General features: G+C 41.3%; 1 protein-coding gene across 2 annotated transcripts in view; it reads right to left on the reverse strand.

The window, feature by feature from the left end:
* Positions 1 to 297: 297 nt before the first annotated feature.
* The window catches only part of igdcc4 (immunoglobulin superfamily, DCC subclass, member 4), a 39,216-nt gene continuing 15,905 nt past the window's right edge, over positions 298 to 23,608 (reverse strand). Inside the window, exons 3-20 of one of the 2 annotated variants that reach the window (XM_079555158.1) lie at positions 21,782 to 21,923; positions 20,206 to 20,345; positions 17,427 to 17,561; positions 16,897 to 17,049; positions 15,982 to 16,392; positions 14,363 to 14,527; positions 13,915 to 14,052; positions 13,578 to 13,760; positions 13,207 to 13,419; positions 11,124 to 11,225; positions 10,837 to 11,035; positions 10,086 to 10,213; positions 8,822 to 8,992; positions 6,679 to 6,804; positions 4,285 to 4,399; positions 3,660 to 3,894; positions 3,325 to 3,432; positions 298 to 2,468 (exon numbers count right to left, since the gene is read on the reverse strand). In XM_079555158.1, the coding sequence (XP_079411284.1) occupies positions 1,938 to 2,468; positions 3,325 to 3,432; positions 3,660 to 3,894; positions 4,285 to 4,399; positions 6,679 to 6,804; positions 8,822 to 8,992; positions 10,086 to 10,213; positions 10,837 to 11,035; positions 11,124 to 11,225; positions 13,207 to 13,419; positions 13,578 to 13,760; positions 13,915 to 14,052; positions 14,363 to 14,527; positions 15,982 to 16,392; positions 16,897 to 17,049; positions 17,427 to 17,561; positions 20,206 to 20,345; positions 21,782 to 21,923 (3,395 nt within the window). In that variant the 3' untranslated portion in view covers positions 298 to 1,937. Of the gene's footprint in view, positions 2,469 to 3,303; positions 3,433 to 3,659; positions 3,895 to 4,284; positions 4,400 to 6,678; positions 6,805 to 8,821; positions 8,993 to 10,085; positions 10,214 to 10,836; positions 11,036 to 11,123; positions 11,226 to 13,206; positions 13,420 to 13,577; positions 13,761 to 13,914; positions 14,053 to 14,362; positions 14,528 to 15,981; positions 16,393 to 16,896; positions 17,050 to 17,426; positions 17,562 to 20,205; positions 20,346 to 21,781; positions 21,924 to 23,608 lie in introns of both variants that reach the window. The other variant, XM_079555157.1, reaches the window with a different exon arrangement.

Genomic DNA, 23,608 nt, shown 5'->3' on the forward strand with positions numbered 1-23,608 from the left:
TTTAAGGAGAGACACTGCAGGTGAATAGGAATAAAACAAAATAGGTTTTGAGACATCAATTTGATTACTGACATTTACAAAAAATAAACTGATTGTTTTCACGTGAAACGTAGGCATTTTATGCACATATTATTGCCAAATAAAATCTGAATAATGGATAGAGCCATGTTAAAATGCATGGGTTTATTTTGTTGACAAATTAGGTATAAAGATTTTTTCAAAAGGGAAGTTTTGAAACTTATTTTTAAACAGACATTACATAAAATAAAGTGTTAAAATTTCAATTTTCAATTGTTTTTTTTAGGGTTCCAGGTGCAATAAGGCCTAAAAACAGACCCTGAAAAATCATTCTGAAAGTAACTTCAAAATACTGTGCTATAAGTAGAAATATTGTCGCCCACAGTACAAAAAAATGCATATGAAGAAACACTGAATCAGTGTAATAATCAAACACCTTAGTGTGAAGATTTGGCAATTTCTTTGTTTACAGTTGAAAGCTTATATGTTCAAAAAATCAAAATAAATAAAATGAGTTTTGCCAGCAGTGTCTCCTTAACTGCAGGATGTGAAGGAGCTACCTGAGAGCACAAGAGTAGCACAAGTCAACTCACGGTCATTCTCTTCTTATTAAGTCAGCGTCGTATCATGATGTAATACTGCAATGGTGTTTGTTGTAAATTATATTCTCAATACTGTACGGATACTTTGGACGTTGCGTGTTTTGAACAATTTAAATCCCCAAAATAATACTGCAAAAATCTCAGAGGAAGCTGACAGTTCATTGTTGATTTACAAAGCACAAGAATATTACAGTCAGTGTCGGGTGGTGGTGATTCCTGCAAAAATATCAAAGGCTATTTAAATCAGAACACAATCCAGTAAGAAAATGGTTTTAAAAATGCTGGTAACACATTGCTAGAAAACCATTCCAGACACTGTTCTGAAAATAAAGAGGTAGCATTGTTGATCAGGAGAAGGGATGCACCTGTCACATCCATGAGAAGTTCCCAGCACAAGTCAGTTTGTCAACGCCCTGGTGCAACACTTTTACCTCATGCTATACATGTACATACAGTATAATAGTGTTAAACATGGCACAACATTAGAATGTACTGTACGTGTTAAACCGGGTATTGTGGAACAGTGTGGTGCATCCCGAGATGGAAGCCAAACCAAATGAACTCTTGTGTAAAATACCTAAATACCCTCACAAATAATCCATTACAAAAAATATGTAGCATCTGGAATCTGAAAAAAAAAAAAAAATCTAATTCAACAGTAACAGTGGCCATAGTTAATAAATTCTCAAGATAATTGGCATCTGGAATTGTTTTACATATTCCTATGTTTGAGTTTGTTCAACTGGCACATTTGTACAGAATGTTTTCACATAGAGGAATATACAACAACGCACCTACAATAATTAGGCACCTGAGACTGACTCACTCCACTTAACAGATGTGTTTAAATAGAGCCTGTTTATGCATAAGCATGGCATACTGTATAGAAACAAGAAACAACACTTGAGTTTTGATGTGAGTTTGGACCCTGAGACAGCAGGAGGATAAGAAAGAGCTCAAGTCCTAAGGGCTCATTCCTCATTGCCACAGAACTGCAGCCTCCACACAGCAAAGTCCAAAGGGACTGAGTCTGCACTTGTGACCCTCCCCTCAACACTGTGAGCCTGTCCAAGGAACCATTTATTTATGAGCATTTCACTCCTGAGGGGGCCACGTGTTACACTGAGGAAATGGCCTACAATCTACTTCCATCGGCTAACATTCGATGAGAGGAACCCATACATGCACCACTGAAGTCTATGGACCATGTGGGCATGTGTCAGAATGGGCTACAGTGAGGTGAGTAATAAACCTGCTGTACCATGGTGAAACAGTAGAGTCATTAAGAGGAGAGAGGTACATGCCACAATGCCATGACTATGGGCACAAGTATGTGTGTACAGCTGAGGTAGCGTGCACCAGTCCCGAGCTTACAAACGGGGTAGAGGCAAGAGCCACAGAGACTGTCTTTCCTGCAGCATTGGGACAGTGTCTGGGCTCCCCATTCTCTAAATGCTCTGTCAGCACAGAGTGCACAGTCTGAGGTGAATGGAAGCCATTAGTGAGACCAGTGTCCTGCAGCTTTGAGTCTGTCTCCTGCTCACCTCCTGTGGCCAGCAGCTCCCCGTTGTGATTGCACAGGGACTTTATTGAAGGAAGACTTGAGGGGGTCTTGACCACTGGTAGTTCCTGCGGAGGCTGCTTCTTTGTATGTGGGCCGCACTGGCTCAAAGGGGAGTATGTGTCCTCTGATAATGACAGTCCCCTGGTGCAGCTGCTGCTGGACTCCTCTCTCCTCCTGTCCCCCTCCTGGTTTGCTCGTTCAGGGTCTGACAGCTCTGAGTGGACTATGACCTCTGCCTCCACCTGGTTATTGCACACTGATTCACACAGATGATCTTCCATATCCTGCAATAACAACAACAACACTGAGTTAGCACTGGATGTCTAATTTTTTAAAACTAATATAGGACATTTTTGCAGCGTAGAATTATTTTTCTCTGTCAGGCCAGTGTCAAATCTCTGTATTCCATGACCATCCCTAGCCAAGGTGCCAGTTTCAACTAAATTGTTAATATTTTGTGGCATTTCTAAGGAGTGAACTGGAATATCAAACAATCTAAGTGCCTGTATATTAGCTTTCAGAAATTGTCACCAACATACGCTAGTTTGTAAGCACAGCTGCTTTGTGTAGCAAAATACTGTATATTATGCACAAATGCAAATGATGTTACAACCAGTCTCCCCCTCATTGAGGACAGACAGGCAGACATTATAAAGACAATACTTAAGGCTTAATTTGGTCGTGGGGTAAACATGTACCCGATTGAGTAAAATCAATGTGATTTTTGGATTCTGCACATTAAAATTGTCCTACATCAGAAACCAAATTTGTTGTAAACCAGTGTAATGAAAGAAGTGGACTGACAACTGCATAATACAAAAACTGGAGAAATAAACAACAAAACAGTATTACACTGTAATCTGATACTGAATAACTGGGTTAAAAATGTTCTTATCAGTTTGTTAATAAAACTGTAAATGTAACTTAAATACACTTGACAGCTTTAAAAACTTGTTATAGCATTCATAATGTGTTAAGCATTAATCCAACAGTGAGAAGTGATAAATTACATTTTATGTGGATTTATGTGCCATGTAATTATCTGAAGAACCAGTCACTTGAATTTAACCATCTTATCACAGATGTCTGACACTTTCATAGATATATGTATTCATTTACCGTGCCATTATTATTAATTACAATGTTAGGGGCTCCATTTACTAAAGTCGGACCGTCCTCTGTGATGGTGTCTCTGTATCTGGTGATTCTGTTGGCCCAGTTATGGCTGATAGACCCATTCCAAGCAATCTGGAAAAAAAACATACATGTTAGAACAAAACCTTTTACACAGCAACACTGTTTAATCGTCAATGAGTAAAAGTAGTGTGAGAGCAAAGGAGTCTAAATTAAACTGTCTGAAAGCGGCAATAAGATGACAGAAGTAAACTGAAGCGATCTCCTATAATTTCCCAAGAGTGACAGTAGGAAAAAAACACATGTGTCAAAGCATTTTGGTGGCAATAGCAGGTTCTGACCTTGTTCTCAGACGAAGGGCTGCCCTCCCCTCCCCCTGAGTGAGCACTAGACATCAGGCTCTGCTCCTCTGGGGCCTCTGCCAGTGGATGACCACACTCCTGGCTGCCCGGGGGCATCAGTGTCTCCAGTTCATGGCTGTAGCTGCACTCTGGCACATTAGATGGAAGATGGCAGCTAGCTCCCCTCCTGAACTGAGGCATAACAGCTGTGGAGTCCAGGCCCCCAGATAGCTCCCTGAATATATATACATAGAAGGTGTTATTATTAGTGTCTTTATAATGCTTCAATCTGGCTATTCAAAACGTTTCAACACCAAAGCAATGCATTGTTGATGTTTTATGATTATGCAAACAATAATTCTGCACATATAATGGCATTTCTTAGCAAAATATTACAAAATATCAAGACTCAAAACAATAATTGCCAACTATAAGCAAGAAATGATCTGAGGTGAATATGCAGAATTGTTCAATCATTCATAAACTTCAGGAGATATGTTTTTAACAATGAAAAGACAGCATAACATGGTTAAAAGAGAGAACAGGTCAGTTTGGCAGAATATGAATCCAAATGGTTTCTTCTCTTGGAGTCTAATCTAGCAGAAGCACTAGTCAGTGACAGTACCTGGACTTGATGTTGCGGAAGCTGAAGCACATGCAGAGGAGTATACAGATGAGGCCCAGACATACGCCAACAATGATGCCTGTCACTGTAGGGATGTCCAGCTCTGGCAGAATACCTAGTAATAAGTATAGAGCGTATCATTATTTAAGAGCAAGAAGCATGGTGGTGCAGCAGTTAGCGCTCGTGCTTCACGGCGAGAAGGTCAGAGTTTGCCTGTTATCACAGTGTCTGCGGGTACTCTGGTTTCCCCTACCACAAAAACATGTACAGTAGGCCAGGATGAATGAAAGTGTGTTGCGAGTGCGAGTTGGGGACAATGAATGAAAATTAGCTTATAGCTACAACAGGGCTGCCAACTTTTCACCAAACTGGAGTGAGACTTTGGTCGGTCCCATGCTGGGGGGGCCTTTTTCATGGCGATAGTGTCTTGTAATCGTATTCAATTATAAGCCAAAAACAAGTAGGATTTACATGACTGAGCACATCAGGAGCTGCATAATGGATCAGAGGGGGTTTGGCACCACCCCACGATCAGTACCTATTGAAAATGTGGGAGGGCACTCTGAACGGGGGGTTTGGGGGTCCTCCCCCAAGAATTTTTTTAAAATTCAGATATCATTTCCTGCAATCTGGTGCATTTTAGATCATCAATAATAATTTTAGCTGGTCTATTTACTGCTGTTAATGAATTATATTTCTGGGCCCCTTTCAAATTGGGGCCTCTCAGCAAATGCCCAGAGGCCTCTTCATCGTTACAGCCCTGCCAAAAGGTACAATGACACAAAGCATTGTGCATATTTGAGGACAGTCAGTCACGTGCAGCTCAGAAACACATTTAAAACATCCCCCGCTCTGAAGTCAGTGATAAGTTTAACTCGTGTTTCCTGTTATTATAATGTATTCATTTTATATTAGTCCATTAAAAATATATATTTAAACTTGGCATCACTTTTAAAAACATTTATGTTAGGCATTGTTTGGCTTATATTTCAGTGTTTTTAGTTATTGCTGTTTCTCTGCGTCAGTCATAATTATTACCAACAAAAAGCAAGTAGCGCAAGCTTTAGAAAATCTGAAAATGTGATCCCTGTATTTTACCGTATGGGGGAAAAAAACGTAAGTGAAAGAGGTCTAGCTTTGGCGCGATCTCCTCTGTAACTGTTGTTTATTAGGCCTATTTCATTAGGACTTTTATTTCTCAAACTCATTGCCTTATGCGTGCTCACTTTGAGCTCCTCGTGGAGCTGCAGCCTAGCTGTGGTGGAGGGAGGTGACCGGGGCGGAGGAGGAGGCAGTGGGCGCGGTGATGTCGCTTCGGATGCGGCCGAGAGTGGAGTGAGCTGAGTGAACAGGTGGAAGATGTGAGTGTCGGGGCTCCTGTAGCCGCCTCGTCACTCACGCAACCCACGCGCCTTTTTCTCTCCCATGGCCCGGGAGAGCTGGCGCTGGGAGCATTCGGGCGCTGTTTCCCCTGAGCCGCGCTCTAAAACCCTTTCCCCACCGGCCGTGCTCACGTCCCGCGGTCGTGCATTGGCAGTCCCTCTGCCACTCGTTTCTCCGTCCGCCCCACTCCAGCAGTGACTTTTCGTTTGCAAAATAAGCATGCACATCTAATACAAAAAAGGAGCCGTTCACCTCCGCGAACCCGTTCATATATCGTCCACTTAAAAGACTCGTTCAGAGCCGGATCGTTCGCGACCGACACATCACCAGAGGAGCCGTGGACAGGCACACAGACAAAATAAAGCGTCTGCAGCCGCTCACTGCAAAAAGTCAGGGATATATTTTGGTTGAGCGTGTGATATGAGGAGTGTGGCGTGAGAGTGTGTGAAGGCACTCAAATGCGTGTGTCTCACGGTGAAAGCGTGAGAGTTGGCAGCCCTGCTACAATCCGGCATGGCGTGTTTACAGTATATGAACAACAGTTTGAGAGCCATTCATTTAAACTAATATCCGAACAAAATGGAAATAGAAATACAAAGCATGGGATCACGGTAATGGTCCTACTTAAATTATATGTTTCCTGTGTGGGAAAATACAAATGCATTCTTACACGCTTACATCTCACAAGTAGAGAAATTGCTTTACTCCACGCTTCCGCAAGCTACAAACTGCAGGCTATCAGAGACCTCCCTTGGTGTGTGGTCCTTTGATATTTGCACAACAAATTACTGTACACTCGAAATGGGACTGAACATAGAAAGGATGGTCGCACATGGAGCTGCACTTTCTTATTTGACGATAGAAATACATTCTAGGAATAGAGTTTGCATAGTACATAGTTTTACTCCCAATAAGACATAAGTAACTGACTTCACTACAAATTAGTAATGCGTGTAATTCCTTAGTTGCACTAGATGCGTTATATATGTTATAATGCAAATGACTACTTACTATATGGAATGTGCACAACTTTGACTTGAGAATAAGGTCCAGGTCCCATCTCGGTTGATGCCCCCAGTTTAAAAAAGTATTGCATCCCACTAGACAAGCCTCGTATCTCGACACTGGCGATGGTACCTGTAATTAAAAATTCATTTTCAAATAAAAGATCAATCAAAAATGTCCATCATGTATAATACATTATACTTACTGACTAGCATGAAAAAACACCCCAATGAGCCCCACTCTTATCCAACTTCTAATAAAATAATGACCATATCGTGCTCATGAGCACACAGCGCATGAAGAAAACTCCTGTTACTTCTGGTTTCCCAACACTACACCACTACTAATAACATGGGAATAGTATGGGCATAGCATAATAATTAGGGATAGGGAAACACATTTTGCAGCCTTGCTTCTGTATTATCACAAGAAAGATACTAACCATGGTTCCTAGTAATTGACAGTCTTCATACTGAAACTAGCGTTACAATTTATCAAATGACTATGGAATCAAGTTTAATGGTTTTGTATAGCATCAAATAGTTATAGAATAGTATATAGAATCAAATAGTTCTGTTCCATTTATAAATGTTAAAACAAGGTAACATGCTATTATCATGCTATTACTATGCAGTAAAGTTTACAAAGTAAAGTACAACGCAAATGTTATTTCATTCATTTTCATATGAAGCTTTTTATGTTTAAAACAGGACAGCATATGATTTGAGGAAATAATCAGAATTATGGATAGAGTAAATTCAATTTATTTATTTTTTATTTAATTTAATTTATGGAAATAAAAAAGAATATTCAATTTATTTAGTCTACATATTTCTTCTTAAGGGCATGGCTAATTTAGTGTTCAAATGAATACATTATAGAATATTTCTGTAAAAATGGAATATTAACAAATATTCCTAAAAAAAACCCTGCAAAAATCATTTGAGGATTGGAAAACTACTTCTGAATTAAGAAGTGGCCATTTAAATCTATGGAGAAAAGTACATTTAGCAAAATGTTTATTTTATTATTTTATTATTTAAGGTTACAATTTAGGTTTAATGTAGCCTGGTTTTACCAGACCCTCGTACTCATTGCATTTTGTTCAAAGGTCTGGAACTTATCAATTGAGCGTTGTCAAGTGGGAAGGGTGAACTCCTTTAAAATGGTTGGATCTGATTTTTGCTAGCGTTTGGTCGTGATGTATGTAATGCGCCCGAGTGAGTGAAGCGAGCCATCATAACTCTTGGGGGCATTTCTTGCACATTCCAAGGCTTCAATTTTAATTTCTGGATATTTGGGAGCCGAGCCAGGACCGATTGAAGAGCCTCCATTTCTTTCATATTCGCCGCCATTGCCAAACTACAACCCGCAAATCGGCACAAATGCTTGACGTCACCTACAACACCCGCCTCCCCCGCTCGCTGAATGGTAGGTAGAAAGTCAACTGATGTAACGCGGCCACTGAGATCAAGCCCAGACGTACATGTAGGGAAATGATAATTGACCAGAGTTTACAGATGGCTAAGGCCAGGCTAGGTTTAAGGTTACAATTTAGGGGGAAAAAATGGTTTGAAAGAGTCAAAGATGCAATGTTTGTGAAGAAACAAACAAAATCCATCCATGAACAGGAATGGAGGACGTATATTCCTCCTGTCTCCACTGTACAGCAGCCTGCTGCGCCCCAGGCCTGGAGGCCTCTGTCATGCTAATAAGGCTGAAACTCAGCCCAGGACAGTTCAATAGGCAGGCCATTAACAGTGATCAGCTATCACTAGGGCTCTTCAGACTGAAACTCAGGTGTGAGATAGGTCATTAGGACTTAGAACTGCAAAGATGTGAGAGGGCTACTCTCACCTGTGGGTGAGCTAAACTCCTCCCACTGGTCTATCCAGTCTGCGGGCTGAGCTTAAACTTCAGTTCGCTGACAAAGCCTTTTGGATGAGAGGCGAAACATTGTACACTTCAACTACAGAGTACAGAAGATGACTCAACAACCTTCATTGGAGATGGACAACTCCTGTATGACTGAGAGCCGACACAGACATGTTACAATTTATGTTACAAGAGCAAACAGACGCAAAACTTGAAAACTGAAAGTCACTTCTGCAAGAAAAAAAAGATTTAGTAAATAAATATTGTTGCTCACCATCCTGAGAAAGATTGCTCCACAAGTGCTCTGACAGGCTTATGTTGATGCTGTACAGAATTGTGTAGCTGATGATAATTCCATTTGGTTGCAGTGGGGGGCGCCAGCTCACCAGCACAGAGGACGCGTCGAGAGCATTCAGCTGCAGCTCCTCTGGAGGAGAGGAAGGCCCTAAAGGGAAGAGGAGTGGGTCAGTAATTGGAGACCCCAAATGAGCCCACACAGCTGCCCTGAGTACAATGTGTTTCAATGAGAGGCGTGTGTGACAGCCATCTGTGCTGCTGTCCCTGCCATCTGTGGCCAGTGGAGGTGCTGGTGGAGGCGGGAGGGGCAGTTGAGGAATGGCCAGGGGCTCAGGTGATGACATGCAGCAGAGGAGCATAGGACGACTGGTGCAACAGCAAATAATGCCATTTAAGTGGACCACCTGGATTCGACAAATGCACAGAGCCACAAGTCGTCAGTAGCGTCCCCTACACCTGGATCTTTCTGTGATGCCACTTACCAGCAAAGGGTGTCAAGCACTGATAGCAGTGACAAAGATTTAAAAAGGCATTTTAAGAAAGTCACAGAAACATCAAATTAACAACCAAAAATATATTTACCGTTAAAAATCATAATGCACAAATGCTCAAAGCTTCAAATTACCTGCACAGCGAATGATGGATGCATTGTTTTCTTTTTCTTTTCTAATTGTGTTTATTATGTTTAATAGAAGTACAATAAGTATTAATTGATTCAGTGATTACATTGCTGGTTGCATCACAGTAGAAAATTAAGGAGTGCCCAATTAATCAGCAGGCAGACACAAGGTAAATACAGACCATCGAATGTAGTCTTAGAAATCACAAATAACAGCTCCATCTCAGTGAGTCTCAAGGCTGATCATCAATATATACGTAGCTAGATCAGATAGAAACGTTGCTGTAGCTGTAGATAACATAGATGGTTAGATAGATAGGAAGCTAGAGTGCTAGATGGCAAGACGCATAGATAGATCATCTACTTTCTGTCTCCTATAGCCTCCAAGATAAATAGCAGAACATTGTATTGTACTGGAGTGGAAATGTATGCGAAAGGGTAAAGAATAATTTCCCTCGAGGTTGGTTCTCAAGGACGCCAATGGAGAAAATGCTTTATGCACATTGTTACGTAGGATGTTTTATGCTCCACTCAAGCAGTATTACATGAAACAAAAGAATAATACTGGTGTTGTATAGTGAATGAACTGCTACCTTTTAATTTCTAATGAGGGTATGCTTACTATCAGACAGGGTGGTCTCCTCCATAGTGCTACTGAAGGGTCCGGCCACATCTACTCCATTGGACTGCACTGCCAGCTCATATCGCGTGAAAGGCTTTAGGTCACCCAGCAGAATCTCCTGCACAGAACTTCATCAATAGCAAACACTTTAGTTAAAGACGCCAAAATATAACATCATTACAGATGAAGAAGGAGGAAATAAACATTTTGTAAATTTTACACGAGGAGAAAGACAAGGTAAACTTCAAAGCTTTTAACCAGTGAGTTACTTTTTTATAACAGAACTGGCAGGGAGCTACTTAAGTTTTTTCCTATGAGAATGCTTTAAAGTCAGACACTATGAAACTATGCAACTTTTAGACGTAGGAGTTCTAGAGTTTGTATCCAAGATGATTTTTTCAACATTATTAAATAAACCTATGCAGGGTTACATGTTCTAGCCTGTATCAATAGAGTGGATGTATTTAGTAAGTTACTGTTTGCCATAAAGGGGATGTATTCCTGTCCCTGTGGGGGCAAAATCAAAGCAGATAATCAAAAGTAATTGTAAGTAATGAGAGCTCAAAAGTCAGTGTATCTATATGTGTATTTATTGACGTATCGGTATTTCATAAGAATTATTTCTTTCTTAGTATTTTTGTATAACATATTGGAGTTGCTTTCTGCAATTTATCTATTGGAGATCCTACAAAAAAAAGAACAGAGGTACAGAAAAAAAGATTAATTGACTGAATTCCTGACTTGAACCGACCTAGTGTGATAGGAGACCAGTGATGCGTTGGTGGTGCCGGCTGGGCTGCACCTCACTGTGTAGTTGATGATGCGGACATTGCTGAAGCGAGGTTTCTCCCAGCGTAGCCAGATGGAGGTGGAGCTGTTAGCTTCGGCCTGGATGATACTCGGGGGTAGGGGAGGTGGACGTGCAGGGGGACGCAAAGGAGGCCAGGGTGCTTTGACACACGGTGAAGTCGATAAAATGAATGTAAGGATTTTATTGCAAGGGCCACAGAAATCAAGAGAAGACAAGACCGAACTTACTCCTGTTGTGAGCTTTCTCTGTGCGTCCCTTCCACGCGACTGCAGCTCCCTCCGTCTGCTTCGTAAATGCCCATACTCTCACCTCATACTGGCGATCAGGTACTGAGCAAAAACACACATGGTAGAGACATTACATATCTCTTTTTGTTGTTGCAGGGAACACATTGTTGTTGCTGGAAATACATTGAGGCACTATATAAATTATACAGTGCATCCGGAAAGTATTCACACCGCAACACTTTTCTCATATTTTGTTATGTTACAGTCTCATTCCAAAATTGATTAAAACTGCTGTTCTGCATAGGTCTGAACCCCCTCAGCCAAATAATCAACAAGACTCAATATGGATACCAATTCAGGAACGGGGCCAAAATCAGTCACCTCCTCTACATGGATGACATCAAGCTGTATGCTAAGAGTGAGCGAGACATCGACTCACTGATCCATACCACCCGGATCTGCAGTACTGACATTGGGATGTCATTCAGACTAGAGAAGTGTGGTCGGATGGTGATAAAGAGAGAGAAGGTAGTCCACACAGAGGGAGTCTCACTACGGCCAAATACCTCTAACGAGTAAGGCAGGTCCTAAGAAGCCAGCTCAATGGCAAGAACAAGTCCTGGGCAATAAACAGCTACACCCTGCCAGTTATCAGATACCCTGCAGGAATAATAAGCTGGCCAAAGGATGAGATACAAACCCCAGATGTTAAGACACGAAAGCTCCTAACCATGCACGGAGGGTTCCACCCCAAATCCAGCACCCTGAAATTGTACACTAGCTTTAAGGAAGGAGGTCGAGGACTAGTGACCGTGAGAGCCACTATCCAGGATGAAACATCCAAGATCCAAGTACATCAAGGACAAGGCTCCAACAGATGACGTGTCCAGTGAATGTCTCAGACGATGGGGAACAGAAGATGAAGTGCTGGAAGTTCCGTCATGGGAGGACAAGTACATGGGCTACACCACCGAAACATAACTGAAGTGGTAAATATCAAGACAGAGCCGGACTAAAGGACAGCACAGAGGCACTCATCATGGCTGCACAGGAGCAGGCCTTGAGCACCAGAGCAATAGAGGCCCAGATCTACCACACCAGACAAGACCATGTGTAGACAGTGCAAAGAGGCCCCTGAGAAAAAGCTTACATGGAATGCCATAACCAAGTGGCTGGCAAAGTGTACAGGAACATCTGTGCAAAGTATGGGCTGGAAACCCCAAGGTCAAAGTGGGAAACACCTCCAAAGGTGGTAGAGAATGACCGGGCCAAGATCCTCTGGGACTTCCAGATACAAACGGACAGAATGGTAATGGCGAACCAACCGGACATTGTGGAGGACAAAGAGCAGAAGAAGGCCGTTGTGGTTGACAGAGCAATACCAAGTGACAGCAACATCAGAAAAAAGGAATATGAGAAACTAAAGAAATACCAGGGGGTCGGCTGGAGGGTGAGAAAGTCCAGAAAAGTGCAGTTCTAGGTACAGCAAAGATACTCGAACCCTCAAGCTCCCAGGCCTCTGGTAGAGGATCCGAGCTTGGAGTGAGGAAGAGTTGTTTTTATATAAATATATACATGAAAGAGACAAAAGATGCATGGAGAGAATGAACATGGACTTATGTGCTCCCAAAAAATATAAATAGAGCGTAGATTATGATGATTTTTTAATTTATTTTTTGATGCCAATGCTAGAGCTTTCCTCCGTCTCCTTGTTTTAATTTAGGAAACCGGCTCTAATGTCCTGATTGCATTTGCCATGTAAAATCCTCACATTACTAATGCAGCAAATCAAAGCTGCCACCAACAGCTCTGCAGTACTACATGACCAGTTGACTGTATACTGATCAATTACCAGGCGGAAGAATGAATACTGGACAAGCTAAGACCATTATATTAATTCATATTTGGTAAATTCCACTCTTGTTTCCATTTTGGGTTACTTTCCAGTCAGGAGTAAGAGTAAGTAAGTGTTGGATTGTCATTGCATTTATTTTCATGATTGATGCAGAATTCTAAAAATAGCAGAGACATGACAACAATGACAACACGTGGACGAAAACCCAACTTCTTTCCCCTGACATACCCAGGCCAGTGAGAAGGTGGTATCTCGCCCTCTTGCGCAGCCTGATGGTGTGCACTTGCAATGGTCTATGGCCAGAAGGAACATCATCAGGCTCCACTTCCTGACAGGACAGCTTGTAGCCTGAGACCACCGTGTGATTTGGGGAGGGGTGCCATGTGACGTTGAGTGAACCGGCTTTGGCCCTGACTTTCAGTTCAGTTGGTGCAAATATGACTAGAAATGACAGAAAGCATACAAGATCAGACACTTTATAAAGGGGAAAGAATCACATACTGTATGCATTTAAATGATCATCTCTGGGTGTGTTGTTATAATTTATAAATGTATTAATGGACAGAGGAACAACAAACATAAGACATCCTCTCCCTTACCCATACTCTTCTCACTTTGGTTGTAGTTAGCCAGAGTTTGATGCTGGGACCATTCAGATGGCACTCCAAAACCAATGCCTGTTCCTGCTGCTATCCTCATCTTGTATGTCTGGTTGGGCTGCAGCTCTCTCAGGGTAAATTGGGTCTCATTACCTCCCACCTCGACTGAGAAGACATTGTCCACTGCGGGAAAACATATAGTAATGCACACCATGCACTTTCAGTACAGCTCTATAAATAAATACGGTATTTGCTGATTCACAGTTGTGCATAGAACATGTACAGCTCTGTGATGTATAGGAAGTGTTGTTCAGAGTATTGATGAGACTTTGCTCACTTTGGTCCAATGTGCTGTACTCAATGCGGTAGCGGGTCACGGCTCCTCTGCTATATTGCGAGGACAATGGCTGCCACATCAGTCGAATGTCTGTTGGTGCGGTGCTGGCTATTGACAGCTGCGGTGAAGTACTTGGCACTATAGAATAAGGGAAAGGAAGAGGAGACGAGTTCTGACGGATCAAGGCTCAATAGCATGCAAAAAAGAAAAGAATGCGTAAAAAAGAGCCATTAAAAAGGAAGGAAAACTTCAACTAAGGGCAGTTTAATTAATTATCTAGTTAAACACCAATCAGTAAATGTTCTACAAAACAGTGAACCCAGTAAAATTTCTCTAACTACAAATTGCTCTTATTATGAGAAAGCCCAAAGCCAGTCATACTCTTTGCCTCAGTGAATCAATTATTTTACAGAGCTTTAGCAGATAAGTGAAGGGTTGGATTGCTCACCGTCCTCCAGCATCTCCACAGTAACAGGCAGAGAAGGTGGACTGGCACCCATGGGTGAGTAAGCCACCACAAAGAATGTATAGGCAGTGTGGGGAAGGAGCTCTTTGAAGTAATACTCAGTAGTGTCATTGTTCATGGCAAACTGGTACTCCACATTATCAGAACCTGCAAAAAATAATGCGTTTGTTAATAGCTTGCTACTACTTTCACATAAAACTATATTATGTAACATTATAAAGACACAAACAAAAACATGTACAGTGTGTTATTACCACTGACAACCAGATCTAAGGCATTTTGGAAATTAAAAATGCAAAATCTTTTTTTTTTTTTTTCTCAGGTTGCAACCATTAAATTGGAAGTCCTATTTTTTATTGTAAATACAAAATCTTCTTTCCATGAATTTTGCTGAAAGGAAGTTTACTTACTTACAAGATCAGATATGACTCATATTTTCACCAGTGCCATTACACCGTGTTCCAAATTATTATGCAAATTGTATTTCAGTGTCAAAAAGGTAAAAAAAAAAAAGGTTTTCAATATGGGAAAGAAAAAGGATTTCTCTGCTAATGAAAAGTGTGAAATAGTTGAATGCCTTGGTCTAGGTATGAAAACCTTCGATATTTCATGAAATATTAAGCTTAATTATCATACTGATAAGAGATTTGTGACTGAATCAGAGCACACACGAGTTTGTGCAGATAAAGGCACAATGAGGTTTCAGCCAGACAAATACATCAGATGAATAGATCAGCTGGATGGTAGGTGAATGGCCACCATGTCCCAACAAGGCTGTGACGTCAGTAAGGAGGGGGCGGAGTCATGTTTTGGGCCAGAATCATGGGGAGAGAGCTGGTCAGCCCCTTTAGGATCCCTGAAGGTGTGAAAATGACCTGAAAAATATGTGTAGTTTCTGACACTAAATTCTATGGTACAAAATGAAGAGCCGTGCTTTCCCCAACAAAATCATCTTCATGCATGACAACGCACCATGTCCTGCTGTAAAGAATACCTCTGCATCACTGGCTGCAATGGGCATAAAAGGAGACAAACTCATGATGTGGACCCCATCCTACCCTGACCTCAACCCTATTGAGAACCTTTGGAGCATCAACAAGCAAAACATTTATGAGGGTGGGAGGCAGTTTTCATTCAAACAGCAGCTCTGGGAGGCTATTCTGACATCCTGGAAAGAAATCCAAGCAGAAACTTTCCAAAAACTCACAAGTTTAATGGATTTAAGAATTTTGAAGCTGCTATCAAAGAAGGGCTCCGATGTTAAAGTATAACTTGACCTGTTAAGATTTTTTTTGATTGAAATAGCTTTTGATTTCAGTAAATATGCTTTAAAGCTTTAAAGTGTATTGAAATGATGAGTTGCATAATAATCTCAAATTTCTACCAGTTAAAGACTTGAAAATTATGCTGAGTTGAAATCACAGAAAAATGTCATTTGCATAATAATTTGGAACGCGGTGTACAATTTAACATTATCTCACTATGCTGATGAGAAAAGCTGTCACTCATTGCACACATGTCTTTTTCTACTTCACAAAGATGTGCGTTAAAGTGTGCAAATGGGCTGATTGAAGACTGTAATAGGAAAAGTTCAAACAGACCTGCAGCCCGCTGGCAGTGCACAGAGTAACCGATGATTTGGTCGGAGTTGTATTCGGGTTTCTCCCAGGTGAGGAGGGCAGTGGTGCTGGAGTAAGGTGTGGCGAATAGGTGGTGCGGGGGGCTAGGCAGACCCTCTCGTACAATAACAGTGAGTTTGGCAGTGGCACAGGCTGTACCCAGGCCATTGTCTGCGATACACTGGTAGTAGCCGGCATCCTCCAGTGCCAGCTGGTTAATGAGCATCACTCCTGGGCTTTGGATCTTCATGCGTCTGAAAGGCTGCAGAGGCTGGCCGTTCTTCAGCCAGCGTAACACTGGCGCTGGTTCTCCGGAACTGTTGCACACAAACCTGGCTGTGTTACCTCGGGACAGGGACACTGACTCTGGAGGCTGCAGGATCACTGGAGGAGCTGATGGAAAATACATGATAAGTCTCATACCATAATGGTCCATCGTGGGATTTTTTAATGCGGGAAAAAAAGTTAATATTTGCGCGTGAATGACCATTCAGTGACCCAGCAGCTGTATGGGTGGTTAGCATGGCGCCTTTAGTTTCCATCCCAGTTTCAATTGTTTTTAGGGTTTCTTGTAGTTGATCTCTGCTGAATGTAAGTGCAACCATGGAGATGGTTCCATCAGCAGAGAAAACCTACCAGAAACGCTAAAAACAATTGATCTTGGAGCGCCATAGAGGCGACCGGGATGGAAAGTACAGGCATCATGCTAACCACCCAAACAGCCACTGGGTCACTAAAATGTCAAATATGCACAAATGTCCCCGCAAAAAAACATGCATGCCTTCATTCATTCATTCAAGTGCGGACACATGATCCATAGTTAGATTAAAATATATATGTAATGCAATAACATACAAAATCAATTAAACATTAAGTTAACATAAACATAACTCATACCAGGAACATGCAACTCGGCCGCAGCAATCACAAACTCTCTGGTCTTGGGCTTGTTGGCTCTGCAGACGTATACCCCGGCATGATGATGCCTTGTGTCCCTGATCACCAAGTTCGTTGCTAGGACGACCACATCAGTGGAAATAGGCTTTCCATCTGATCAAAGAGTAAACAGGAGACAGTCTGGGGTGATACAATAATGATGGAAAAAAAGAGTCTGGCTTTCAGCTTCCACACAAACAGCATGAAAAGGAGAGATGACAGTGAGTAAGCTGTGATCTCACAAACCACCAACAGATGGCTCTGCAGTGTGGCTTTACAAAGTTCATTGATGGGAATATTTTGATTCTGAGCTTTTACTGTAGCCCGCTCTTCAGCAAGCAGAATTAAATATTAACTTATAAATACAGATAGAGAAATGGGAGATTTCGTTAATAATGACCGGTATGTGTGCAAGCTGATGACCAGTAACATTAGTAATAACACACTGCAAATATGTGAAAAATGCTGTTCCCTATTCACTGTGACTTTACCTTGCCTGCTCCAGGACACCAGGGGCTTGGGTTGGCCTTGTGCCATACACTCCATCACTGCTGTGTGACCAAGGACTACTGTTGCATTCTGAGGCGGCACTACAATTACCACTCTGTTCAAGGCTTCATCAGAGCCTGCAACAACAAAGCACATGCACCAACTGAACCACGTAGCAGATTACTTTTTTGACAGGCCAATGTTTAAATGCTATGTGAGCAAGACCCTTCAGGTGGGATTGCCTGTCATGCAGAGCAGCAGTTAGACTGTGATTGGACTTCAAACTGTGTTTCATTATTTACACACAGTTTTGAAACTTTATGGAGGTACTAAAACTATTCATGTACCCATTTTCTTCCACTTTATCTGGGGCTGGGTCACAGAGGCAGCAGGCTGAGTAGAGACGCCCAGATTTCCCTATCCACGCACACTTCCTTCATTTCTTCTGAAGGGGTCCCAGAGCGTTCCAAAGCCAGCTGAGAGTCATAGTTCCTCGAGAGAGAAACTACACTCCAGAATACATTTCTAATAATTTCTTCAACAGACTTCAAGGATATGTTTGCTTTAGAATATTGTTGCACGACTAAAACACATGCGAACCCCTGTCTAAAAATAAGTGTGCTGGATCAAAAAACAGCAATAAATGTCTTCACTACTTGGTGTGAGTAAAATAAGACCTTTTTTATCATCTTGTGATATCATCTAAACTTTAGAATATTCTATTATTTCTGTGATTTAATGGATTCATTATGCACTCGATATATTTGTTCTTATTAGGGCCTGGGATTTTTGGGGTCCAATACCAATATGAAGGGCATTGGCATGGCCAATAGCCGATATATAGGCCAATATACTAAGTAAATGAATTTGATGTATTTTTATGTCTTACATTTGTTTAATCTCTCAAACAGCTTATAGTTAAACATTCATTATTATAGTAAAGGTTTTAATCATAGAAATACATCGAAATATATCTAATAGAGGTCAAGGCCGATGCTGAGTCTTGGGGTACTTCAGAAGAAGCTTGTTTGAAAGACAAAAATCTGTAGATTCCAAGATGAAAAGGGTAAGTCTCTGGGCCCAATCTTGTGTCTCAATGTGCATTTGTTTTGCTTCGTGTTCATGCCAAGCGCGGGCCGATCCGCGCCACAGCGGACACTGTAGCTCTTTCTCTCTCGAGACGTGAACATCGTTAAGCTCACGATGGGGTAAATAAAGTTTTTAGTTTGACCTGTGAAAGCCTTAAGAAAGAATGCAAGACAGCGCAATGTAAACGAGGTGTTTCCATCAGTGCATTCACCTCCTCTTGTGACGCCCCCTCACAGGTGGCGGAGGCGAATGGCACATATAGTTCCGCCACTCGGAAAATAATTCGCCAAGAGCCTGCGCCCCTCCGTGCACCGCCACAAGATCTGGCCCTCTGTCTCTCATGGTCTCAAAATTATAAGCAAAATATATAAATTTGTAATGTAATAGGCGATTTTCACCGCATTGTTTATCCGCCCCCCCTTGAGGCCTAGGAAGTATTGCGAGAGTTTATTTTAAAGTTGACTGAACTCTATTCAATGCAAAACATGTGAAGTCAGTTCTGGGCGATAATGGCCTTCCATTGTACAATACGATATACAATATACTGGCAGGATACAGGATATTTTGTTGTTTGTAAATGATATTGTAATGCCTAAATGGCGTCTTTCCAATTTGCTAATATCAGTAAAATCAAGTGTAATATATTCTCTTTGTATTGTTAAGTAAAGTGAACTCAGCTAATAAGTATGTTGTGAGAAGGCAGTAGGGCTGAGCAATTAAATAAATTATGATGAATGATTATAGTTACACAAAAAAATGACACAATAAAACAAACAAAAGAACTTTTAATTTTGATTGTGGATTTACAAACACAGTGGAGTGTATTTGCCTTTTTCTCCAGTATATTGCAGCTTTGTTTTCAAGTATATTGAAAACACATCATTTTTTTGTCAATGTTGTTTGAATTGTGATTTGAATAACGGCTAAAATAATTGTTTTGCCATGTTGAGTTTTTCCACAAACAAGCAGCCTTAGTAGACGGACTCAAGCTTGATTTAGAAGGCAATATTTTTTCTGTAACAGTCATTACCCCAAATAAAAGTTTTCTTTCCATTATGCTTTAAGTCTTTGAAAACTAAAGCTGTAATGACACAAGCATTTATTGCTCGTTGGTTGTAAATACCAAGTTACAAGTACAATACACATTTTGATCTTTGCACTAACAATAGGAGCTTCTGAACTCCATGCCCACAACAGGAGCTTTGGAAGTTTTCTATTTATAGAGCTCGGATGTGAAACTGATGGATGTGATGGGATTTAGTCTGACATCTGCTACATCTAATTGCACACAAAAGAGTCTTAAGTGGTTTCCTCCAAGGTTTCAGCACAGCAGCGACAAGCAGAAATAAAATGCCACAAAATGACTTAATTGCCTGTAATTGCATCAGCACAAGAAGTGCTCAATTATATGTACAATCTTAATGCATTTACCTGTGGAGTTTCTATAGGATTCCTTCCAATAAACTTTTGTAAGTATAAATAACGTCTTGTAATAATAATATTATTGCAAGTAGTAAGCGAGGCATGGAATATGTTTTTAATATGTTCTTAGGGCTTGATGTTGATGAAATTGAGTGAACTGAGAAAATTATAAAATGTATTACATTTCCGGGGGCAATTCAATAAAAATATAAAGAATTTCAGTTATTTGGCTATTTTAAACATTTGCTTAGATAATTTAAAGGCATTTACCTTCATCTGTGGAGACAGTTAGCTTGGCCTCCTGACTGACTTCTGTCCTGGCAGAGTTGGACACAATGCAGCGATAAGAGCCTTCATCCTTCACACTCGCCTCCAGGATTTGAAGCACTCCATTAGGAAGAGAAATTACTCTGAAAATTTCAGAACGTGACATTAAAGATTATTTTCATAATGCTTCTATTTACAACAAAAAATACTATTTTCTTATAGTATAAATGTCTTGCAGATTTTTTATTTCTTTTTGTCCTTGAAATTCAGACTGTGACAAAAAAAATGCTTTTTGTTGAATTTAGAGGAGAAAACAAAGAACAAAAAATGATGACCGGAGATCATAATAGCAGCTGTGTTGAACACAGTCAAAATAATAAGCTGAATGCCGAATCCTTTTTTTTGTCAATAACGAAGTGGACAGTAAACAAAATCTTAGTTTTAACTGTGACAGATACACATACTGTATAGGCTATGCCAAATGTAATTTATTTGTATATTATTTTACGAGTGATCTGATGGTGTACAACATAGCTAATCGATCGCTTTGACAGACGGAAATTGACCCACTATATTTAACATCAACACCACTTTGAAACTTTCCCCTATGATTTCAAGACAAATTTAAATGATTTAAAAAGTGTCGGGACAGACAGGCGGTGTCTGTGTCGGGCTGATCCCAGGTCCTGTCCGCTATGGTCCGCTCCTGCCTACAGAGCCGCTATCCTGACTTTCCCCTCGCTTTCAAGATATTGACAACACAAATATTTGCAAGAAATGTCACTTGAGACTTATAGTCTTTAAACCAATGCCCGTAAGCCTTATGGGTCATGGTTATGGTTCAATATACTTCAGTGTTCACGCTCCGCTACCTGGACTCGCTCACACATTTCAATGGCGGAGTGGTTTGCTCAGTAGTTTGTTTGGTAGCTGAAATTAGGAGCCTGTGCAGTCGAGATGGGCATTCGGCTCATAGCAGCAATAATCACTGGGAGAAATAGCAAAAAGCCGACAGAGGGCTGATTGAGGACGGCCAAACAGAGTGAGACAAAATACAGTGAGGAGAATCCAGTGATACATCAGCCTCGCTTTGGCACATCTGTGAGAAAGGCTATTAACAGAGCTGGAGCAGAGGGCCGATACACATTCCACAAATAGGAGCTCATAAACAGCAAGCTGCTTGTGGGTCACACCGGGCCACAGCAGCCATTAGCACTTACACCCGAACACATAAGAGGCAAGGATCAGAGGAGCCGCCACCAGCGGGCCAGGACAATTATGATGATAGTAAAGATAATGTGTGAGGTGTCCAAATCATAGGGGATATGGTATGGGCCAGAGCAGCATGAGAAAAAGTAACTGTAATAGAAGCTTGAAATCCTACAGCATTATGCAGGAGATTGTTAGAAATATGCAAATCATCAAGTGTTTAAGATTTAACTAGTAGGATGAGTGGCTAACAGTGAATGTTCAATTATAAAAACATTTGATTATTACATTGAAGGAACGATACTACAGCCAAGTAAATGCGAATGCTTTGAAAATCTCTCTCTATCATTTTTATTCTGACATTTGGCACCTTGGGTCTTGTGGGACTGGTCCGCTGTTCTTCTCCCAGGTGATGAGTGGAGTGGGGATTCCCTCAATGTGGCATTCAAATCGGGCCACTCCTCCAGCGGGAACAGTCTGTGGAGTTGGCTCTTGACGGACGTGGGACAGACCTGAAGAATAAAGGAAAGATGGAAATTGCAAATGATCTACTCATTTTCAAAAGATGTACACTTTTTTGTTGATTGAGACTCTCTCTCCAAAACTCAACATTAGCCTCTCTCTACAATGCATTGGCACAGCTCCAGCTTACTTACTGCTATTCTTATAAACAATAGTGAGCTCCAGGGGGCAGCAGTGAGCAGTGACTGAGGGCCCCTGACCTCTGTCCCGTACAGGCTGCTGGAGAGAGAACAAAGGTGTTGGGCTGTGGATCCACTTTGCCTGCAGCTCTAAGTGAGGAGGCCCAACAGGAGATGGATCAAAGCATGAGGTGAAGAGAGCAGACTGGTCACTCAACTCTCCCAACACATAATGCACCAATGAAAAGGAGGTTTTCTTCACATGTGTAAGAAACATTTTAACATTTTAAATGTTTTCTCATCAGGCAACAACAAACAACAACAACAGCAATATTAATCGTAATTATAATAATAAACTATTATTATGATTATTATGAACAAACAACTAAATAAATCCATAGATTTAATTAGTTACATGAATTCTGCATGTAACTATCAATGGAAGTTATATTAATACTGCGACTGTCTTCAATTGATTTTGTGTAGTTAATTTGCTACGCAGCCTATACGGCATGTTCTGTATACAGTATACAGTAATATGTTATACTGAAGGATGTTTTCCATGACCCAATAATTTGAAAGCAGTATATAACAAGGTAAATGAAAAAATCATGCAAAAGCAGGGTAAATAACCCCAACATGCCGGTCATTGGCAAGCATTGAATGCTTGAGCAAGTTTAAACCCAAGGAAAAGGGATGACATTCTGTGATTCCCCTTCACCAGCTGTGATGGCAACAACATGAACATCTGTGTTTTCCTACTGCGTTGAAGGAACAAAGTTTCTCAGTGAGAACAAGGAGGTGGACAAATACATGATCATATTTGGACAAAGCAATTCAAAAATACACTGTGTTGTCAGTACTGGGATAGGATGATGGCTTTTGGCCATTACACAGCAGAGAGGAGCATGTAAACACAGCACCTAACACTGGCACTCTGCCTGATGGCCCAAAAGGCAGGCTTCTCTCATAGATTAGACTTGAATACACTTGAATGGCGGGGGGATTTGGGGGCTGCGTGTTATGACATTTTGCTCCTACTGTGCAGGAACAATGTGGACACCTCCGCAGTGTCAGGCCACAGACTCTTGACTCTTTTCCCATGACTTGGTTCTGTGTGAAACTAAGGGATCGAGAGAGAGCAAACACTCATTTGTTGCAATGTTGACACTGCCATGTGACGTCAAACTGCAAGTAAGAGAGGCAGATATGAAGTTTAAAAGTTGCTTAGAAAAAAGGAGCTGAATCTTAGGTGAGTAGTTGCTCCTTTATGCACTAGAGTAAAAGATCTGTATCCTACGCTCCTGTCATTAGTGTCTCTCTGCTGCCCTTGACTTCACCCTGACTGTTTCTCTGTCTTTGTCGCTCTATCTATGCCCCACTCTTTGGCCCCACAGCTATCAGATTGCAACGTTTTCTCCTCCCCTTCTGCAAGCAGATAATTCCACCCGTGACCTCTCTACAACCCAGCTTTCAGCCAAAGCAAGACAGTCAGATGCCATATGCAGCCCCCACACAAACTACTCCTTTTGTGGTATAAAGCACAGAATACATGG

This window comes from Gobius niger (assembly GCF_951799975.1).
Source record: "Gobius niger genome assembly, chromosome: 4".
Lineage (NCBI taxonomy): Eukaryota > Metazoa > Chordata > Actinopteri > Gobiiformes > Gobiidae > Gobius > Gobius niger.